The sequence below is a fragment of the Micropterus salmoides genome, unplaced genomic scaffold (assembly GCF_014851395.1).
Source record: "Micropterus salmoides isolate LMB-PRFRI ecotype aquatic unplaced genomic scaffold, ASM1485139v1 Ms_hic_scaffold_20, whole genome shotgun sequence".
Lineage (NCBI taxonomy): Eukaryota > Metazoa > Chordata > Actinopteri > Centrarchiformes > Centrarchidae > Micropterus > Micropterus salmoides.
In genome coordinates, this window is record NW_024041151.1 from 16,975,743 (window position 1) to 16,996,685 (window position 20,943).

Below are 20,943 nucleotides of genomic sequence, written 5' to 3' on the forward strand. Positions count from 1 at the left end.
CATCATGGTACCGCAGCTTTAACAGTATTGAGAAAAGAAAAGAAACCCCAAACAATCTTCATCAACACCCAACACGGTTAGTTCATTTCCAGTAAAACAAAACACTGAACTAGAATTTCTTTGGGAGCAGTCTTAACTTGAAGAACATCTCTTATCTTTACCAATAGCGCCCACTAGTGCTGGAAAAACTGAATTTGTGCACTGGTGCCACATTTTTGGCAATTTGGCCAACTTTACCACACTGTAAACTGAAGGTAAAACTGAAACTAATACTTCACAGAAGTACAGAAACAGCCAGAGTTTTGAATTAGTTGTTTAATTTTTTATATATATATATATATATATATATATATATATATATATATTTACATTTTTACAACAATGTACATCACAGATTGAGAAATTGTCAACTGTCTCTTGTTACTGTTCCATACTCAGGCACCAGTTTTGAAATGAACCATGAAAACGTTAAACATCAGACAAATGAGGAAACCAAGTTGTTTTGTGCGTTCTGGCAGCTCTGGCATCAAAAGTAACATTTTGTTCTGTAACTCACACATGCTTCAATTGTCCCTTAATAAAAGTTAAAACATAAATACTGCGATTCTCTTCAGCATGATTGCTTTGGGTGGGGGTGGGGGGTGGGGGGCAAGACAAATGTATCGCTACAGTCTTGATTTCTGAGCTGCGACAGGCTGAAGGGCGAATAAGGCATTAGGGGCCTGACACCAACTACAGCTGTTCGTCTGAACCCATCTGAACTTTGGAGTCCCTTTGTTATACTTTCAAACAAGCATGAAACCAAACCAGACTACACTACACTACATGAAACCAAACCAGACTACACTACAGTGAACTACAGAAAAGGCTCCAGGTTTGGCCATAAGTTCATTCATACAAACACTTTTAGTATGTTGATTCAAAATTAAATACATTAGATACATTCTGTATCTTAGTCTTACAGTACCAGCGCCCATAGCAGCATTGATATAACACACTTCTGCAACAATACATAACAAGATGGGCAGCAAATACGGTGTTATTTTTCCTTCAAGTGTTAATCTTACCATCTCATATCAGGGTTTTGTGATAAAATGTTTAAGAAGCTTGAAGCATGATTTAGACCATTAGCGAAGCATGATACACCCATGTATGCAATACAAATTGCTAACGTTATGTTAAAGAGAACATAAAAACGTACCTGCTGGGGAGGAGTTGAAATGAAATCCTTGTTTTAGTAGATAAGTAAACGTTTTTAGGTCTGTATTCATATTCACCAAGTTTAGGCGTTTGATAACCCCCCCGAAATTGCATGTCATTTTGGGCAGTAAAGTGTCAGGTGTTCTTTGAAGTTGTGGACCTACATTTGTCATCCCCCCACAAAAAAACCAAAAAAACAACCCCCCCCCCGCCCGAAGCACAGTGCCAGGCCACAGACCGTTTGACCATTACTACTTCACAGAAGTATGAAGTATATACACACACGACAGACTTTAGGTCTTCAAAAGGCAAACTATATCCTGTTAACTGGTGCTACCGGTCCCTCTTTTTAGTTGCATATTTAAACAAAGGCTCTCTGACAAGATTCATGCACTGACAAACACCCAAATAAAACACATTCTTTCCACACACTTTATGTACAGGGTAAAGCGACAAACTGTTCGTCTATCAGGTGACCGCCCCTTTGTGTTTGACAGACTTCTGCAGCGACATCGACGACAAGTCATTAGAAAGCAAAAGCTTGTTGGCCAGATACTTTGGCTGGACGCTGCTGCCGCCGCCGCCACAGCTTGAGAGAAACAGTGGCACTCAGCTTCATCCTCCCCTGGCCCTGATTGTACTGGTGGTCAGTCAATCAAGCGATTGTACGTGTTGCTTCAAAATTACTGGCCGTATGTTAAGAATCGGAGGCGTCTTCGGTTTGTTTGTCTCAGTCATTTTTTTGCACCTTTCCCTGGTTTGTCTGAATTTTTTGGTGGACAACTTTTAATGTAGTGAGGAAATTCCCAAGGAATAGGATGAGAAATGTCAGAGCCAGCATAAATACCTGAAAGGGGGAAAAAAGAAAAGAAAAAAGGGACAAGTCATGACATGCATTTTTATTACTGTAGCTGTGTTTCGAAATACTGAAGGGCTCACACATGTTAAAGTAGGTGGGGATTAAAATTCTTTTCAATACTTTATCACAGGTAATTTCAATAAAAGGAATTGAGTTAAGCATGTGTGCTGCATGAGTCTGATGCAGACAAACTTCTTTTGACTTCGCTTCAGTTGCCAACTCTGACTGTGACCTCAAATGTGCTTGTGTGGACACAGCGGTCAAGATCCACAAATGCCTTTAACCGGACAATTTCTTACTCTGCTTAAACGTCAAGTGGCATGTTGAGACAATGGATCTGCCACTGCGATCCTTACCTGCCACTCCTTACAGTCGTCACGTCCTCCCAAGCGAAACAGGGTCATTGCGTTGTACAGCTGCCAAAACTGTGAAGGAAGAGGACGTATTATCCTCCACACTCTGGCTGCACAAGGAAATATCGCTTTGATCTGCATATTTCTGCAATTGTGTGCTCTTGTTTAAAAATGTCTTTTTGTACAGATAAAACAATGAATGCTGGTGGAAAATGTGTTTGCCCGAGCTCACATGTCGTTTGATATTAAAACAAAAGTAGAGGTTTTGACTTACATGGCCAAAAAAGAGGAACGGCAAAAGGAAAGTGAGGCCTCTCCACATCCAGGACTGAAATCCCTCTGCGGAGACACAAAATTGTCACAGTGACCTCAGGACAACACGACACAGAATACTACACTGTTACCCAGTCGACTCTCTGCACAACAATCAGTCATCAGAGAGGACACATGGGAGAAGCTTTCTCTCAGGGATTTCTGCCAGAAAGCCTTACTACTGGGTTAGGTTTAGGCACCAAAACTACTGGGTTAGGTTTAAGAAAAAAAGAAAGGCAGAAAACTTGAAAGCAAACTTCTCCCACGTGCTCAGTGACTCCGTACTCAAGTTACTCCTACATCTGTGTGACAGCTCATTGATGTTAACAACTGCCATCTCTCAACCTTTACCCTATTTTTTCCAGACATGGCGTTGCAGATGGCTCATGAGTTCAAACGATTGAAATGACTACCACCAAAAATAGCTTTCAACTTACCCACTGTGAGGTCCAGCTGATTTCGTTCTCCCAAAGCCCGCAGCCTGTATAAGCAGCCGCTCTGGTAGTAATATTGGAGGAACTGGACAAAGCCTAGAGAAAATACAGATCGCAGATTACACAATAGTTAACACCAAAACCAGATCAACTAGGTTCAGATGTTGTAATTTGTGTGTCAGTGCTGGACAGGAAAACGATTTCTGAGGACTAGCATCACACACACGCTTTGATGTGAAGTTTTGCTCACTGAAATTCTGTCCTCAAAAAAAAAATTGTCTCAGTTTAAGCTGAATTTGTTAGGCGAGTTTTTTTGTTTAAACATTTGACTTATCAGCCAAAACCCCAACCAGAGAGCCCCATCACATTATTGGCCACATCGTCGGTCTACATGTGATATACTGACTGTAACCACCCATGTGTGAAATGACTTCACTTCTCTATTCTGGTGAGAAGACATTTTTCACATGAAGAACCTTTTTATTATAAATGCAACTAATATCAGCAGGCGGTGAAGCATCGGCAGTCTAACGTCTTTGATCGACAGAAGCAGGATTCACGCTAAAATTCAACTTGAGCTAAGAAACACGATGCATGTCCTCAATTAGTGAGACCTTCATTTATCAAGCTCTTCATGTCTAATTAAGTCCACTGAAATTGAGTCCACTTAGTGTCAGCTATTACTGTGAGGAAAGCTGAGTCACCGTTGTTTGCTTCCTTTAAGACATGTTTACACTGTGTTTAATCACACTGTGTTGCAGGTGATCCTGTCCTTGACCTGCTCTGGCCTTGGTCTACCATCACATGTGGTGTATGTTTTTTTGTTGTTGTTGTTGTTTTTTTATTAGTAAAGAGCAACATACAAAACATTCAGGTAGAAATGATTCGATAAATTGTTCAGTTATTTAGTCGACCAGCAGAATATTGATCAAGCAACTATTTTGAGAATGGGTTAATTGTTTCAGTCCTTTTTCCAAGCAAAAATACCAACTTCTGTTGTTTTCAGCTTCTCAGATGTGAGAATTTGTTGCTTTTCTTTGATTCTTATCACTGTAAACTCAACATCTTTGGTGTTTGGACTGTTGGCCAGACAAGTAAAGACATTTTAAGGACAAACTATTTATTGATAAAAATCAAGAAAATAACCGATAGATTCATCGGTTAATGAAATGAAAATAATGATTAGTTGCAGCCCTACATTAAAAGGTATATGTTTGTCTAAAGAGAAAATACAGTATGTATCAGAATACAAAAGATACATTAGGGCTTAAAACACTAATGATAATTATCACGATATACTTTTCCTCAACAACAACAAATGTTCAGTAAAGATCTGATTTAATTAATTTGAATCACGAACAAATTAGCACCTCATTTTTATATTAATGTTTTATTTTGCTGAGGAAGAGGGACTGAAAAAGGTTTACTTTATTTTACTCATGCATATTTGTTGAAAAAAAAAGATTTTATCGTAATCATTTTGAATGTTCTGCCTCAGATCCACTGTTTGTCATGTTCTTACCATAAAGAATAGTTTAAAACCACAATTAACAATCTGGTTTCTTCAGCTTTCACTCAGGAGCACTTTAAACTTAATAAATAATGATTTGAAAAGTATCGTGATAATTGCCGATATCGAATGATCTGATTTTTGTTTGGCCATATCGTCCGGCCCTAAAGATACATATTATGCAACACAAATTCTCCTTTATCTCCCACAGTTGAGGCGCTTGGTCAGGTGCTGTAAGTCTAGTACAGGGGTCGGCAAATAAGTCTAGCATCAGGCCAAATTTTTTGAGTCATTAGATGGTGGGCCAGAAAATAGTAAATTTATCATCTATAAAAATCAGTCATTTCCTGTGTGCCTGTTTGGCTCAGTCAGTAATGCTTATGACTTGTGTTTAGAGGGTTGTGTGTTCAATTCCCACATGCTGCAATTTTTTATCTTTCTCCCTTTTCATCAAATTGATTATGAAGAGATCGTTTACACATTCACAATTAAGTATGTGCAGGAGTGTGTGCATCCCCCGCCGATTGGTCCACACCAACCTGTGGACACTTCTTTTCATTTCCCCAGTCTAGGCAGACTAAATGCCTGTTTTTTCTTCATTCAAGGGAATCCAATCTCACATTTTCTAGCAGCTTTTTCAGAGGTGTGTCAAGCAAGCCAGAGACTTTTGAATTTCCTTCAGAACTTTAATGTAAAAGCCCTCAAATTAACATGACAAAGTCCTGTTGCAAAGATGTTCTTGTGCTTTTATTTTGTAGGCACAATCACTTAAGAGGAAGGATCCGTCTCAGAGCCAACCGCTATAATGTTTGTTTATTTACAGCTATTAAATTAATCTGGCTATGGGCCAGATATTATAGCTGGTGGGCCAGCTTTAGCCTGAGGGCTGCCTATTGCCGACCACTGATCTAGTAAATAAGTTGTCACAAAATGTTATGCTACAGGTGACTAAAGTCGTCAAAAAACCTGTGAAATGCAATTATTTATTTATTTTTTTCTTCCACAAGGAACTCACAACAAAAGGGTATTATATGTTCCCAGTTTTAACTACCGTACATCACACCAAGGGAAAAAGTTACTTCCGCTTTTTGATGATGAACCACCTGTTGGTGCAAAATGGAACCAGCTTATGTTTGGGTATGTTTTAAAAAAAAAAAAAAAAAATTATATGTTATCGTTATGAACCCCTTACTGTACATAAAGCAACAAATACACACATTTTGTTCCAAGTCCAGTAAATGGATTCAACTCTTACTTTGATATATGGAGAAAGCGAGGAACTGGCTTCTGAACCTCTGATACATGGGCCCCTCTGGCCTGTAAAAAGGCACAAGTTTAAATAAAAACTGAATGATAAAACTGTAGCCTTTATTGCCTTAACAGTCGCTAACCTGTACTAGTTGTACAAAAGTTCAAATAGGACTGCCGAAACGATCAAGGACAAAAACTCACCAGGTAAGCATCACACCTGACAGAAAGGTGGACACATAATGGTGAGACACCCACCAACCTTTGATCCTACAAAACATAAGAATAGAGATGAAGGGGTGGGGTGGGGGGCATAAGAATAGAGATGAAGGGGTGGGGGGCACTAAAACAAGTTACAGGTACTGTATAGTACAGTAATTCGGCAAGCAGATCTTGCTCAAGTGCTCTTGTGATTTTACTTAAAAAAAAAAAAAAATAAAATAGTTTAACTGACTGCAGTGCCTCTGGATTGAGGAGCCAACACACCTGGAGCCATTGCTCATGAGGATGCTTTCCCTTATGGTCAAGGTGCAGTAGTACCACACCAGCAAAAAGTTGAAGATTTCATCAGTGACTCTAAACAAAACAGAAGATAAAACAGTGACCCCCTCTTCAGATTTTAATAAGTTGACAACAATAACAATCGAGGGGAAAACCGTTACCTTACCGACAGTTGAGAAAGAAGAGGCAGGTTATTGCTCCAAACATCAGGATTATTGTCATATAAAGCTTGAACTTCTCGTACTCGTCTTTGTAGGCAAATCTATGCGAATAAATGGAAGACAACAAGATGAGGATCTGACACACAAACACCCAGAGACTACGCCTGTCTTTTCAGGATGTCCTCGAGGCGGAATACTTCACATACTTTGCCTGGTTGCTGAGAAGCGTTACGCTTACATTGCCCAGGACCAAATTCAGGTACAGCCTGGAAAAAGACAACACACACACACACACAAAAAAACTCAACTGTCTACAATGTCCTGTGAATTGTCGACATTAAAAAAAACAAACAAACAAAAACATAATAATAATAATAAGTACGTACCCGTTTTTCTTTGGCAAATATGCTTCCATATCAAAGAACACATTTTCTCTATCTTTGATTTGTGTTTTGATGTCTGCTATTAGTTCCAGTTCTTTCTTGTCGCACGTTTGCGCACACCTGTGAAGAACAGACAAAATGATAGTGAGCGGTAAAGTAAACAAGAGGAGGAGTATTATCTTAGCTCTACATAAACTCTGACACAGAATCTTTTCTGAAGTGTCTGAGTGATAGAGATAACAATCATTTAACCATTAACTCTGCCTCTACTGCCTGCCATTCCCAAAAAGAGTCATTTTGAGTAAACTGTATCCCCCTCCCTCTGCACAACCATTTCCTTGAGTGCAACCCAGTGCAAGGGAGCTAGACTATGATACACCAGAAAACTGAATGTAGTTTAAGCAAATAATCTGTCAAAGAAACCAAGTGTTCTGTCCTGATCAGTGAGTACTTACTTGGTCAAACTGTGCCTTAGGCTTTTTAGGCATTTTCTCTGTTTGCTGATCGCGCTGCTGCAGGTTGCCTGAAGATTGGTGAGCTCCTCAAGCTTTTGTCTGTATATTTTGTGAGTTTCCTAGCAGTCAAAACAAACACACAAAGTGAGGGTGGAACATGCGCAAGGGTAGCAAAGTCTGCTGCCAATAAGACATACAAGTGTGCCTTTCTGCAAATGAACAGAAATGCAAATACAAATGTGTGAAAATAAAAATCAACGCATGGATGAGAGGCGATTACAACTCCTCCAGAACTGAACAGAAATCCATTAAATTAACCCTGAGCCTAGCTGAAAATACTTCTTTGAAAGAGTTAAAAAAAGTGTGGACAACACTGAATATCTCTGGGCGAACAATTCAGCGGAGTAATAGTCGGGTTTCTGTGCGACGTCATCACCGAGATGCGCGCGCAACTAGGGGACAGTTTATATGGCAAATCTAGCTGCAGTGTTGGGCAAATTACTCAGAAATTTAAAAAGTAATAATATTACTTTACTTATTACTGGGTATTAAGAATAAATAGTCACGTTACTCCTTACGTTACATTTACTTTCAACCACCGCACCACATCCTTAAAAGTGACGGGAATCCTGTTCAGAAGCGCATTTTAGAAATGAATCCACTTTACTGGAACAATAATTAACCTGAGGAGCACTGAAAACACTGCAGCTGTATCATATAGCCTAAAATAGGCCATTTAAAAAGAAAAAACAAAGCAGGTCCCTCCCTATATTTTAAACTAAACGCGTCTTCATAACAGAATCAATGCGTAGGATTTTTACCGTACATAACATTTCTTAACGTCACTGGATGAAATACAAAAAACAAAGCAAGTCTCTCCAACTAATCGCGTATTCATAACCACAACAATGAGTATGATATTAACGAAACCTATAACGTTTAACGCCACTGAGATAAAAAAAAAACCAAAAAAAAAACCTAGACAAGAGTCTCGACTTTTGAACTCACATTAGGCCTACTGTTTTGCACATGTATTCAGTGCTTTTACAAAACGTTGATCAACGCCACTCTCTCCTGCCGAGTGGATGCTTCACTGGCAGTAACGTTAGCTGCCGGAGTTTCTTTCTACAGGCAAAGTTTCATGTTTCTTAGCAGATACTTCAATACAAAATAGTTCGCGTTTGAAAGATTTTTTCTGGTCTCACAGCGTGTTCTTTGCATCTCTGAGTGTGGCACAGCAAAGTTAGGCCTAATGACAGTACTTACAGCTGTGGGAAGAACGCTTCTCTCCCTCCTTCTTCCATTAGCTTTTTGGTAAGCAGCTGACTTAAACAACATTACGTCCGGTTTCGCTAACCTGCAGCGCGGTCGCGCATGTTATGCGAAATGAAACACAAATAAACAGATCTATCTATGAAATGGCAGTGTATTATTAAGTCAACATGAATTTACAAACAATGCGTAATCTACGTTGATTACGTTACAGTGGTTGACTACAGTCTTCTGACAGGTGTTATGCCGAGAATTGCATGCACCTCCAAACACTGCTTTTAAACGCTATAATATTCTTTGTGGGGTCCACCAATAGTGTTAAATGATTCGAAGTATATTTTATGAACGTTTAGAGTCTTTAATATTTCAATACACTTAGAAGTACCATTCCTTGACATTCAATAAATATATGTGGTGATAACGACGTTTGATCAATGAGCGCGCGCATCCTGTAGTGTTTGTATACAAGAAACCCGTCTATAGCTCACCCTGTGAAACACAAACAGCCCATGACACTGTATTATGTGGTAAAATATGTTCAAGTTTACATGCATTTATACTGGTAGACCAGACTACAGCTTTCAGAGGCACGTCCCCACTCCCGCAGCCTGAGGTTAGACCATCACATTACTTCTCACATTTTGTATTCACTTATCTAGAATCTACAGGATCATGTAGTGTGGGACTGTCAAGGACCCAAGACCAAAAAAATATAAATAATAATAATTAAAGTAATTCCTTGTTAAGACTTCCACAATTAAAAGTTTCAAGAAGTGGCCTGATCACAGGTGTTTTGTCAGCTACTGTAACCTTGTTACACTTTTGGGGAGTGCTGTTTAAATGTACTCAAAGTACAACATCTTGGATAGTACCTATTGAATTTTAATTGGCTATGAACTCTATACATGATGTACCGCTTGTCTTGTCGTGTCCTTGTGCAATTCATGCTTTAAGATTAGCAAACTTTTGAAAAGCAGTAAGATGTCCTGACCTTTGAGAGGGGAAAAGCAAACACACAGCTAATCACACTACTTATTGTGTCTTCTCTCTATGTGTACATCACATGGCAGTGTTCTCATATCACTAATGTTGACATGCATGTGGCCGATTAAATGGACAGGTAAATAAACAGTGTGTACCAAGTCTCTTCAAACCCACAGACTCCAGATTTAGGACCTTGAACCTGACAAGCTGTGAATGGGAGACAGTGCAGCTGCAATATTTGACATTAGTTATTCCGCAGCACATGCAAGCTTCATTTAAGAAAATCCCCAAACATTTGACAGTCACCTTCATCTTTCCCCACGGAGCAGCTCCAGATTTTAAATTTTGATGGCATCACAGGTCTGAGTTGTCTGCTACTGGCACGAGGACTGGGGGATGGTCGTGCCACAACACCACATGATGCTATTTAACACCTCAAAGTGAGCGGTATGCTTTCATCATCGACTAACGTGACTTATACTTTTAGATGATAATAATATAGCCAGCTAATGAACGTAAGCTAGCGTCGCTGTGAGTTAACGTTACCGATGCATTAATGACTGATGATGATGCATTCGCGAAATCATTTACATAGGCAAAGCAGCAGCGACAAACAAGTGAGGTTACCTTTAAGACCTATAAGTAACTTTGGCAACAACCATTTCACATGAATCAGTTGCACAATAGTACACCGTGTGGTTAGCTAGGTTAAGTTACTGTAGCTGCTCATTAGCCGCAACACACTAGCAGCAAGATAAGCATCCCGCTGCTAACGTTAGCGGGTGCAACACACGGATGTAAGAGTAAAGACAAAGATGATAAACGTCCAGTGAAACATACTTCATGTTACACACACACACACACACACACACACACACATATTGCTACCAAGAGCGCCGTTATTGGCTCAATGCTGCGTCTACGGCTGGGCTGAGAATGAATGACGAATAGGAAGGAGCCATCCAAACTAACGTAGCCACTAGAGTATCGGCTGTCAGTGCCATCTAAAGCTAAAGCCACCAATCTACTATAGATCATGAACTCCTTTTTGTGTTTTCTGTCACCTGTAATTGTTGATATTCCCCGTCGATTTCCTCCCACTCCGTCTGAAACTTCGGTTTGGACATTGTGGTACAGTAAGCTGATATAGAGAAAAGGACGGTTCTTCACCAGGATCCACCCCGAGTCTCTCCTCACACTGTGGCTATCCACTCAGGCCGCTTTTTAAAACTGGGCTGCCAGGAGCATGCGCACATCGTAACACTGTCTGTCAGGAGGACTCATGGTTGAAAGAGAAGACACGAGTAAAAAAAAAAATAATAATATAACAAATAAATAAAAACTACTTGGGCATCAGCAGAGTCTTCAAATACAGTTTTTACTCTAATTTAAAATGAACTTTTAATTTATTTGCACTTTACCAACTACAGTACACTGTTGAACTGTTGCTAGGATACAACGAATGTTGTTGCGGACACCAGCTACAAAAGTTTTGCTGCTAGCGAGCTGTCTAACATGTTTTCTTAATTTATCCAGTTGCTACATGGCCTGAGTTTACAAGCGTGTTGACTTTAAGTAAGTTATATGCTTGGACACCTCGCCAAGGTAACGTTACAAGTACTTTCCTTTGAATGAATGTTTTACATCCTAATTTAGTTAAAATTAAATTACACTAACAGTAGCGTTAACCTTAAGGTCAGCTAGCGTTATGGCCTTGTAAGCTAACTTGATAATTTAAACATAATGTAACCTAAATGTGGTTCATGTGCATGAATCATATTTCTTGTATTTCAAGACTTTTTAAAAATAATTAAAATATATTCTAATGACATTTACGCATGAAGAATAGGTTATGTGATGTGTTTAGTAAAACTTTTCTCATGTGTGCACACATTCCTTGAACTATATAAGGTGTTTTTTGTGTTCATTTTACAATGAGATTAATATAAGGAGAAAAATAGGCTAACCTGAACAGCTTCATGGGTGTAACATGTTATTTATGTCAAATGTTTTTCATCAAGCGACCCCCAGCCATGCCATACATTAAGAAATCCAAAAAAAATCAGCCATCCTCAAGATTGTTGGATAGAAAGTCACAGAAATGTGGACTGCGGCACACAGTCATCTCTGTCAATGGTAATGAATACACTGGAGAGTGGCAGGACAACAAAAAGCATGGTGAGACACTATTTAGTGTGAGCTTCCACTAAACTGCTGAGCAATTTGTGAATGCCTGGTTAAGAAAGCGTAACACACTTTAGCTAAAATATTTGCTCATTATTTTTTTCAAGGGAAGGGAACTCAGGTTTGGAAGAAGTCTGGTGCTATTTATAATGGAGACTGGAAATTTGGAAAACGTGATGGATATGGTACCTACAGTGTGCTACTCCCAGAGGCAAAGGAGTATGCAAGGAAGTACAGTGGTGGATGGAAAAATGGAAAGAAGCATGTATGTAACTGATATACTGTTGTAAATGCAAACAGTAGCGCGTTTTGTTATAATTCTCTGATATATTTAGCATTCTTATCTATTTCTTTAGGGGTATGGGACCTACCTCTACAATAACTCAGCAGTTTATGAGGGGGAGTGGAGTGAGGACCATCGGAGTGGCTGGGGAAGGATGTACTATGAGAACGGCGATATCTATGAGGGAGAGTGGATGAAGGATAAGAATCATGGACAGGGCATCATTCGATCTGGTAAGAGCACTTTGCTTTATGTACATTTATAAAAAATCTAAAAAGATTATGTAGTCAAGATGGTTAATTTTAAAAAAATGACTTTCCAACTGCCCAAGCAAATGGAAATTGGTATGAAGGCAACTGGCGAGATGGCAAGAAGAACGGTAATGGAAAGTTCTACTACACTGGCAAAGGCCAGCTTTATGAAGGCTTTTGGGTGGATGGAATAGCAAAATGTGGGACCCTGTCTGATTTTGGGAGGGATGACGCACCTACACCAACAAAGTATCCAATTCCACAGGTACAGCATTTTGACAGTGGAGTTTTACAGACACATATCTGAGTCTACACTGTCTGTCACCACATATTTGACACAATCAAATAATAATGGATAACAAAGCATTTTTTCAAAGGCATTATTACAGATAAAAATATGAACATATCTTTTATTTTCAAGCTACACCTGGTGGATATGCAGTTGGTTTTAAGGGAAGCCCAGTCACCCTACAGTGATCAGTGTTGAAGAACAACAACAAGAGGATCTACAGCTTGTGTCGACTTGACCACGCACTCACAAAGAATTAAAAAAAGAAAATAAATGGCATAAATAAATGGCATTAAGACTTCAACATGTGCAGTGTTGTCAAAATATTTACACCCAAATAATTTGTTCTTGTCTGTGGAGCAAATGAAAAACATTTTTGAGTAGAAAACAATAGTGATATAATTTAACATGTTAATCCAGTTTACTACCAACACGTGTTTAAACACTAACTGTGATGATAATAAAATGCTTGCTGCTATATCTGACTATAACATTATATTACAGTTCAATTCTAGGGTTCCTAAAAGATCATCAAACTGCATACATGTAGAAAAATACATAATGATATGCCTAATAACTAAACTCACTTCATTAGACCTACATGATGCTGTAAATGTAAACAATCAAAGGCTATCACAGCTGCTCATGTGATAAATTCAGTACTAGTATACATAGAATACCCAAATCACACATCCAGGTTATTCTTTTTATGGGGTCTGATCAAATATTAGGATTTACTTTATTTTCTATATGCTGCATTCTAACAATATGCGTACAATCTTATTCAATAAGAAAGCTCTGATGCTTGCTAATCATTCAGAAAAATTCTAGCTGCAACAACCAGCCTCAAAGAAGAGGCTCTCCTTCCATCACCACCCCACCCCAACTTCTAGTTATGATGGAAATACAACAGCCACCAACAACCCACTACCTTAATTGTTTCCATTCTGAATGCATTTCCAACCACATCTGGACTTTTACCTCCTGAAACACAGACTGCTAAGATCGGTTTCGGATCAGTTTCTCTAAATTGTTGACAATATAACACCAGTTAAATTAAATTTGAATAAACACTTTAGATTGAAAAGCAACACATGTTAATTCAGGACATGAGACAAGTGAAGTGCTCAGACTTTACAAATTGAAGCACAGAGGGAACATAAGTGTCTAATATTAACAAGTACTCTACAGTGGTCAAAAAGTGATTATGCAGTATGTGTAATTAGTCAGAATTCTTTAAAAAGCATCAAGAGGACAATACACCATCAGACAGCATTGTCTCAGTTGGTTATCCAGCATAAGGATGATTGGCGAAAACAGATGTATTAATACTACTTCTACTCATTAGCTTCAAATAATGCATTTGCTAAATTTTCTAGGTGACTAACCTGTGTCAATTATTTCAAGTAAGTTGCATAACATAACTTTCGAAAGGTTTTCAAATAGTACATCCAAATGTTTTTTGAAACGCTGAAACTGATTGCCACTTGGTAAAAAGGTTTATTTTAACACCACAGCCTGTGCTACAGTAATTGGCAGCTGTTGAGTCAGTCTACACAAACAGCAGGCATTACAAATGCAAATTGTGAACATTAAAAAAGAAATCATGTGCACGGTGAATAAGTAGGGTAAAATACCTGTGGTTTACAAAACACAAAAAGTAATATATATTAACAAAGGCATTGTTCACTGATAAATGATTAAATTAACGCAGCAGGCAACAGACAGGATTCCAAGTTATCGTTCAGATGTCTCTGCCATAATGTAAGAGATAAATCAAGCAACTATCACAGCAGACAGTAGAATTTCAAGTTACATGCACTATGGGAGATTTGAGTTCACAGTTGATCAAACCTGTTTTCTAAAAAATAAAAATTATGTTCACAAAAGTACATTTCACAACAAATAGGTGAGATATCTTCATTCCTGTAAAAAAAAAAAATTATAAGCCAATAATGTGGCTTGGAGAGATCCCAAGGAATCAGAGTTCCACCATAGATGCATATCCACCATACGTCTATGGGAAATGTGAGCTAGGAGACTGCAAGATGGATGATTCCCCTCTGTTGTCCAGCTCATTTTGTAGCCTGGTGAGATTAGATAGCTCCTCCAGCTCCTGAAACTGTCTGTCAGTCTTGTGGCTGACCAAGGAGCGGTAGAAATGCACAGCAAAGACTATGAAGACCAAACCAAAGGGGACCATGATAGAGGTGGAGGTAATAGCAGCCGCCACGCCCGCTGAAATTGTGTTATTACTGGATTTGTTGGGCTTAATAGGCAGAAATTTGACCCAGCAGAGTAGAACCACCTCAGCCAGGAAGAGCAAAGTCCCAATAACTGTAGAAAAAGCCCACGCTAATTCAATGTGTCGGTGCATTCGCTCATGTGGCGACTCATTCACAGAGTTGAGGTTGTGAACGTTGCTGACAGCCTCTATGTTGGGCAAAATGCAGGTGCTGACCATCAGAGCGAACAGGTGAACAGCCACAAGGACAGTGGTGCAGGCACTGAAGGCAATAAGGAGAGCAGGTGGGTAAGGATAGCTGTTGTCCAGCTGCACTTCTACCATAGCCACCTGTGAAAGACGGAACAGGAAGAGAACAGGAAACAACTTTAGACACATGTCAGTACCGAGTAACGTGACTGATTCAGCTACAAAAGAAGTAAGAAGGTAGCTTGAAGACAGTGTTACCATTGCAAATCCAGAGAGCAGAGCGGATGTCCGACTGGAAGCCTTCAGTTTAGCTCGACTCAGGTACAGCTTCCTCCAGGACAGTGCTTGCAGTGAATGCTCGTTCAGACTCATGTCTGTTATCAAAGGAGTAGACGAGCTACCTTGTTACTTAAACGGACAGAAACAAGCGATGGACATGCTAACAGCGTACACTTACAACACATTTAACCTCGCCAGCTGACGGAACTACACAAGCTATTTTTTCGGCGTGTTATGCCGCCTGCACTTTACATTACCCATAAGTCAGCGCGCTCAGAGGGGAACATCCGCTAAAACTCGTTTGCATTTGCTCAGTTAAGGTTACCGAGCAGCCTTTAGTAAGACTAATGTGACTGCCACATTTAATGATAAGTGTGTCAAAGAAAAACATGTTTTTGCCTACTTCAACGGCTGAACGCAGCGTTACGCCAGTCCACGTGACTGACACGTAGCGTCAAGTGTATAGAAACTGGTATTATTACCATTAGAATGAATGAAGTGGATTCAAAGGTGCTTTTTGATATAACATTAGAAAAGCTATTTTAACCCTTATTTTATTTAACACGGTTCGATGAATTATCCGATAATAGTGTTTAAAATGTAATGTTTATTTCCCCCCCTTTCGACCACAAACAAACAGTGATTGGTGTGATGGGGTTCATGGTCTTCTTTGTGGAGGCAGTTGAAAAGCAGTGAACTAACACGCCGTGACGTTGGCCAACTATGTTTTGGTTCCTGGCGATGACGTAACACACAAAAACATGGTTCCCTTGTTTTGAACCCGAAACGCGTGCTAAGTGTTTCTTTAACTTCACTACGCACGAAGATGCCATTCCGAAGCTGAATGCCTGGAAAACATTCATAAGAGACGATGGCCCAGGCCGTGGAAACGTGTGCTGAATCTGGACGCAGGCTGGTGTGTACCATCGGCCGTGTTAACGTTAGCTTATGAGGCGAGATTGGCAGCGAGCTAATTAGTTAGCTAAGCTAACGCTTGCAACTGTAAACGTTGCGATATTCGTCAAGTCACTTAAGCTGTTCAGTATAGAGGCTATGAGGAAAAACGAAGTGTTTTATAACTTGCATTGTATTTGTAACAGTTCACCGAGCGTACAGTAGTTAAAACAAGCGAAACCAACATGTTAGATCAGTGAAATCCTGCAAACAGTTTACATTTATCGATATGGAAGAACGTACCATAAGCTGCTTTTTCCCCGGACAAGTGTTTAACGTTAATGGGTATTGTGCTTGACGTCCCATTTAAGATAATATGATGCTACTGACGTACTGTCAAAAACTGAATATGATCCCTCAATCCAGTTTCAAAAGTTAGTAATAAAATTAATGTTACATCATCATTTTACATCAGGCTTACTGGATGTTAATGGTGAGTGAGGGGGTCGTTATGACAGAAAGAGTTTCCTTTCCACGCGTGTTGCAGTTTTGTGATGTAAATCATGTCGTTTTCAATGGCAGCGCTCCATCTGCCGGATGATGTACGACGAAAACGAGGATTTGTCTGATGTGGAAGAAATTGCAAACATAAGAGGTTTCAGTGTGGAGGAAAAGCTTGTCAGTGGCAGTTACAGCGCACAGTATGTCCAGTTGATGGAGGGTAAAGGTAAAGTAACACATAGAACATCATATATAATTTTGATTGTATATATTATCATTTGTAAGATTTGCAAGATTCATGTCTTCCCCATAAATGACAGTTGTCCATAACACACACTCACTGTGTTGCAGACTTTTCTTATGAATATGTGCAAAGGGAGGCTCTCAGGATCCCACTCATTTTTAAAGAGAAAGATGGACTAGGGATCAGGTGAGAAGCCATTTCTGTGAATTTACCACTTTAAGAATAATCTTTGACAGTGCTCTTGGTGGTGACTGAACCCACTTAAAATTTTTGTTATATATTTATGTTTAACCATTTGGCAACACATGTAATAGGACAACTGAGTGACATCCACCCCTCTCTTTAAATTTGGATAGAATGCCTGATCCAGAATTTACAGTCAGTGAAATTAAAGGCCTGGTTGGTAAGTATGATGCTACACACGCACATACACTTAAGCTAATTTAAAGAATAAGAGCTGGTGGAGTGGAAATGAGGGAGGTCAGTGAGTTTCAGCTTTTGGGTAGTTCTAAACAATTTGTCATAGTCATGACAAATCTCTGCCATAAAAAAGTTGTGAGAGGCTGGAGTATTTCCGCTGATTGTAGCTGCCTCATCCATCAAACCTTTTCAAACTACCCCAACTATGCCAGATCCTGTAGTGTGGTTGGGATAGTGAGTTCAAAAATGTGTACTAGCAGCTAAATTGTTCAGTTATGTCAGAAACTGTAAAGAACCTCTTTTTTTGCACATCAGAATAAAATTTTAAAAGTTTTAAAAGTTAAAACAAGATACTTTAATAAATATTGCACATAGCAGACAACGAAGTATTGTGGGCTATTTTGTGTACTCCTTTTAAAACTAATAATGTTCTATCTGTATGTTTTATCCATAATTGCAATGTAAAAAACATATGAACAGACAGTTTTCCAATTTAAATACAACTGTATCAAGTGCAGCATGAAATAAATAAAGTCAGAACACGACTGGGGTGTAGTTGCTCCCTCTAGTGCAGAAGATGATGAATTACATGCATTAGCTCTGAGCTACTTTCATAATAAAATCTGTCAGATGTCAACAATACACTATAAATCACACAATAACATTCAAGTGTAAGCTGATTTTTAGACAAGCTTACAGACAGATTGTATTACAAGTTAGACAGTGGAAGTGCTCATAGATAAATTTAAACTTGTGTCCTGGTTGTTGCCTGCAGGCAGTCGACGGTCTGTGGATGTTATGGACGTGAGCACTCAGAAGGGCTCTGAAATGAGCATGGCTCAGTTTGTCCGTTATTATGAGACACCAGAGGAAGAGCGGGATAAACTCTTCAATGTCATCAGCTTAGAGTTCAGCCACACTAAGCTGGAGAACCTCATCAAGCGGCCCACAGTGGTAATAATATCACATGCCCCCTTTCTGTTTGAGGTTATGAAGGGATTCATAAAGGTCACAAATCTGGTACCACATTCAAAGAAAGTATGACCAACAACGCTGTGACTGATGTCTAAAAGTGCAGTTTTGGTCACCCTCACAGGTGGATCAAGTTGACTGGGTGGACAACATGTGGCCTCCTGATCTGAAACACAGCCAAACAGAAGCCACCAATGTAATCTCAGAGATGAAGTACCCTAAAGTGCAAAGGTATGACCTTACTGGATTGTCTTTCTGTTTTCACAAAAATCTCCTTTGAACTGTTGCGAAAATGAAGCATGTAGAGCAAGATATAGGAAATACCTGGAAAAAATTGCTGCTTCCTTGGCAGCAAATACAATTTCTCCTCCCATCTGAATGTCTCGCGTATCACTCCATCACTGCAGAGCGCTTCACACTGTTATCCATCTTCTGTACCTGCTCTTGATATTGTTGCTAGGCAGCAGAGTTTTCCACAGTGGAGGATGGTTTTATAACAGCTGTAGTGGACCTGCACTGACACCTCTCAGCCAATCAGCTGCCAGCATTTGTACCAATACTGTAGCTGAGAGGCAAAACCAATAGTGCCTTTCCTTTTAACCTCAGTTGCTCATATTTTTTCCCATCACACTATCCCCAATTTCTACCCCTCTGTCCCTCTCCTGAGTTGTATTAATATTAATTTTAATTATATTTGCTTGAATCATGGTTAGGTGAGTGTTGGTGGTAGAGATAATTGATAATTTTACTGAAAGTAAATTAAGTTGCAAATAGTTTGACAATCAATCAGTCATTATTTTTTAAGCAAAAATAACCAACATTCTGTTGTCACAGCTTCTCAAGTGAGAGGATTTGCTGCTTTTTCTTTGTCTTATATGGTTGAAAACAGAATATCTTTGGGTTTTGGGCTGTTGGTTGGACCAAAGAAGAAATTGAAGATGTCAATTTTGGGCTTTGGGAAATTGTTCTTCAGATTAATTGACAATGAAAAATAATAGTTAGTTTTAGACCTAAATTATTGTTTGTCTTTTCATCATTTTCTATGATGCAAACAAAATGACAGTATCTGACCTCAAAGTGTGTAACATGCTTGGTTTTTGTCATTGCTGTAGTCAAAGCCATTTGTTGCCCTCATTTATAGCTCAGCAGACTATAAAGTAGATAGCCTTAGAAGTGATGATATTAAAGATGTTTTAAATTAGAAAACTCTTTCCTATTAGTGGTCAAAAATTTTTTTTCATAAGTTCTGGGCAGCTACCTGTTCTGTGTGTTTGACTGACAGCTCATTGAGCTGGGAAAAGGAAAAAAAATGGGCTAACGAGACGGGCTGAAAGAAATCTGTCACATCACCTCTGATGAATGACATAGATTTCCTATTGTGTTTATTTTCTCTATACACCTCGTTAGTTAGATTTTTATCAGATAAATAGTGATGCTCCCATCTCGTTAAATGACTGAATCATTTATGCCTTGGAGTGGTTATCATTCCTCAATTCATTTCCTAAGGAGATATGTCCCAATGTGAACTCTAACTCTGTAGTGATCTTGTGAGTAATCACTAGTGGTGTTTTCTATTGGTAGCTGTTGTTTTCAACAAAACACACCTGAGATCGCTGCTGCCTTCTAATTGGTTGATCTGTGCTTTGTGCTGTATGTCAGCAGTCTGTTATACTTGTACATCCTCACTATCAACTTCTTCTACTTCTACAATGTGATTTTTTTAAAACGATATTATTATCTCTCTTCCTGCTGTAGGTATTGTTTGATGAGTGTGAAGGGCTGCTACACGGACTTCCACATTGATTTCGGAGGAACCTCTGTTTGGTATCACGTGTTCAAGGGACAGAAAGTACGTGTTTAGTCTCTTACAACATATCTGATATTCATTTATTAGTATTCCTTTCTCTGAACGTTGGGGGGAGAAATTAAGAAAATGTTATATTTCTAAAAACCTGCAACGGTTTCAGAGTTGATATTTCACCTCACCTGGCCACGACGGAACAGTATGACCTCTAAATAAAAAAATATCCGCTTCTCTTCAGGTTTTTTGGCTTGTGCCTCCAACCCCTCATAACCTTGCTCTTTATGAGGACTGGGTCCTATCAGGCAAGCAGAGTGATATCTTCCTGGGAGACCGAGCTGATGGATGCCAGAGAGTGGAGCTTAAGCAAGGATACACCTTCTTCATCCCATCTGGTGTGTTGGCATGGTTGTTTTAAAGTAGCCAGCAGGAAAAGATTAGCTGCCACTTCAATGGACAGTAATGTTACCTGACTTTTATGCAGTATATTCAGCTATGTGCGTTTGCATGAATCCCCTTTATTTACTCTTTACAAATTTCTTGTGCTTTTTTCTGTAATTAAGGGTGGATTCATGCTGTCTACACTCCCGAAGACACACTGGTGTTTGGAGGCAACATTCTGCACAGTTTCAACATTCCTATGCAGCTTACCATCTATGAGATAGAGAACAGGACTAAGGTAGGAGTCTTGCTGCACTCTCCAGTGTGTGGCTGAACTC

General features: G+C 39.3%; 4 protein-coding genes across 15 annotated transcripts in view; 2 read left to right on the forward strand and 2 right to left on the reverse strand.

Annotated features, from left to right (window-relative positions):
- Positions 1-311: 311 nt before the first annotated feature.
- tmem120b (transmembrane protein 120B) lies at positions 312-10,893 on the reverse strand. The gene is made up of 12 exons (XM_038733966.1): positions 10,737-10,893; positions 7,417-7,535; positions 6,965-7,081; positions 6,785-6,844; positions 6,584-6,679; positions 6,403-6,492; positions 6,121-6,186; positions 5,924-5,985; positions 3,162-3,254; positions 2,687-2,751; positions 2,416-2,484; positions 312-2,047 (listed from the first exon to the last, which is right to left on the reverse strand). Exons 1-12 carry the CDS (start codon positions 10,797-10,799, stop codon positions 1,931-1,933), a joined length of 1,017 nt encoding a protein of 338 aa, XP_038589894.1. The 5' UTR covers positions 10,800-10,893; the 3' UTR covers positions 312-1,930.
- On the forward strand, positions 9,879-12,983 carry morn3 (MORN repeat containing 3). 7 transcript variants are annotated; one of them, XM_038733975.1, is made up of 7 exons: positions 9,879-10,119; positions 11,209-11,277; positions 11,694-11,850; positions 11,964-12,121; positions 12,213-12,372; positions 12,471-12,655; positions 12,812-12,983. In XM_038733975.1, exons 2-7 carry the CDS (start codon positions 11,257-11,259, stop codon positions 12,875-12,877), a joined length of 747 nt encoding a protein of 248 aa, XP_038589903.1. In that variant the 5' UTR covers positions 9,879-10,119; positions 11,209-11,256; the 3' UTR covers positions 12,878-12,983. The 7 variants fall into 7 exon arrangements, with proteins under 7 accessions (XP_038589903.1, XP_038589906.1, XP_038589902.1 ...); XM_038733978.1 differs by having other exon boundaries at positions 11,209-11,247; XM_038733974.1 differs by having other exon boundaries at positions 9,879-10,112.
- A 1,172-nt stretch (positions 12,984-14,155) lies between these two features.
- Positions 14,156-15,758, reverse strand: orai1b (ORAI calcium release-activated calcium modulator 1b). Its single transcript, XM_038733981.1, has 2 exons — positions 15,372-15,758; positions 14,156-15,254 (listed from the first exon to the last, which is right to left on the reverse strand). The coding sequence occupies exons 1-2, from the start codon at positions 15,483-15,485 to the stop codon at positions 14,697-14,699; spliced, it is 672 nt and encodes a 223-aa protein (XP_038589909.1). The 5' UTR covers positions 15,486-15,758; the 3' UTR covers positions 14,156-14,696.
- A 350-nt stretch (positions 15,759-16,108) lies between these two features.
- Positions 16,109-20,943, forward strand: part of LOC119914573 (lysine-specific demethylase 2B) — a 29,699-nt gene continuing 24,864 nt past the window's right edge. For 5 of the 6 annotated variants that reach the window (XR_005446792.1, XR_005446793.1, XM_038733957.1 and 2 more), the window contains exons 1-9: positions 16,264-16,308; positions 16,869-17,013; positions 17,139-17,217; positions 17,388-17,434; positions 18,227-18,405; positions 18,548-18,654; positions 20,179-20,272; positions 20,466-20,619; positions 20,788-20,903. Coding sequence is in view for 4 of the 6 variants with exons in the window: in XM_038733957.1 (XP_038589885.1) it covers positions 16,264-16,308; positions 16,869-17,013; positions 17,139-17,217; positions 17,388-17,434; positions 18,227-18,405; positions 18,548-18,654; positions 20,179-20,272; positions 20,466-20,619; positions 20,788-20,903 (966 nt within the window). In the remaining 2 variants the exon portion in view is untranslated. Of the gene's footprint in view, positions 16,309-16,868; positions 17,014-17,138; positions 17,218-17,387; positions 17,435-18,226; positions 18,406-18,547; positions 18,655-20,178; positions 20,273-20,465; positions 20,620-20,787; positions 20,904-20,943 lie in introns of all 6 variants that reach the window. The other variant, XM_038733956.1, reaches the window with a different exon arrangement.

Excerpts from the sequence above, each read along its gene's own strand:
- morn3 (XM_038733975.1), top strand. The coding sequence starts at position 11,257 with ATGCTTGGACACCTCGCCAAG. Across the intron at positions 12,122-12,212 it reads GGAAAAATGGAAAGAAGCAT|GGGTATGGGACCTACCTCTA; the intron begins GTATGTAACTGA and ends CTATTTCTTTAG. Across the intron at positions 12,373-12,470 it reads ACAGGGCATCATTCGATCTG|CAAATGGAAATTGGTATGAA; the intron begins GTAAGAGCACTT and ends CAACTGCCCAAG.
- orai1b (XM_038733981.1), bottom strand. The coding sequence starts at position 15,485 with ATGAGTCTGAACGAGCATTCACTGCAAGCACTGTCCTGGAGGAAGCTG. Across the intron at positions 15,255-15,371 it reads TGCTCTCTGGATTTGCAATG|GTGGCTATGGTAGAAGTGCA; the intron begins GTAACACTGTCT and ends CGTCTTTCACAG.
- tmem120b (XM_038733966.1), bottom strand. The coding sequence starts at position 10,799 with ATGTCCAAACCGAAGTTTCAGACGGAGTGGGAGGAAATCGACGGGGAA. Across the intron at positions 7,536-10,736 it reads GGGAATATCAACAATTACAG|GAAACTCACAAAATATACAG; the intron begins GTGACAGAAAAC and ends TTTGACTGCTAG. Across the intron at positions 6,845-6,964 it reads TATTTGCCAAAGAAAAACGG|GCTGTACCTGAATTTGGTCC; the intron begins GTACGTACTTAT and ends GTCTTTTTCCAG.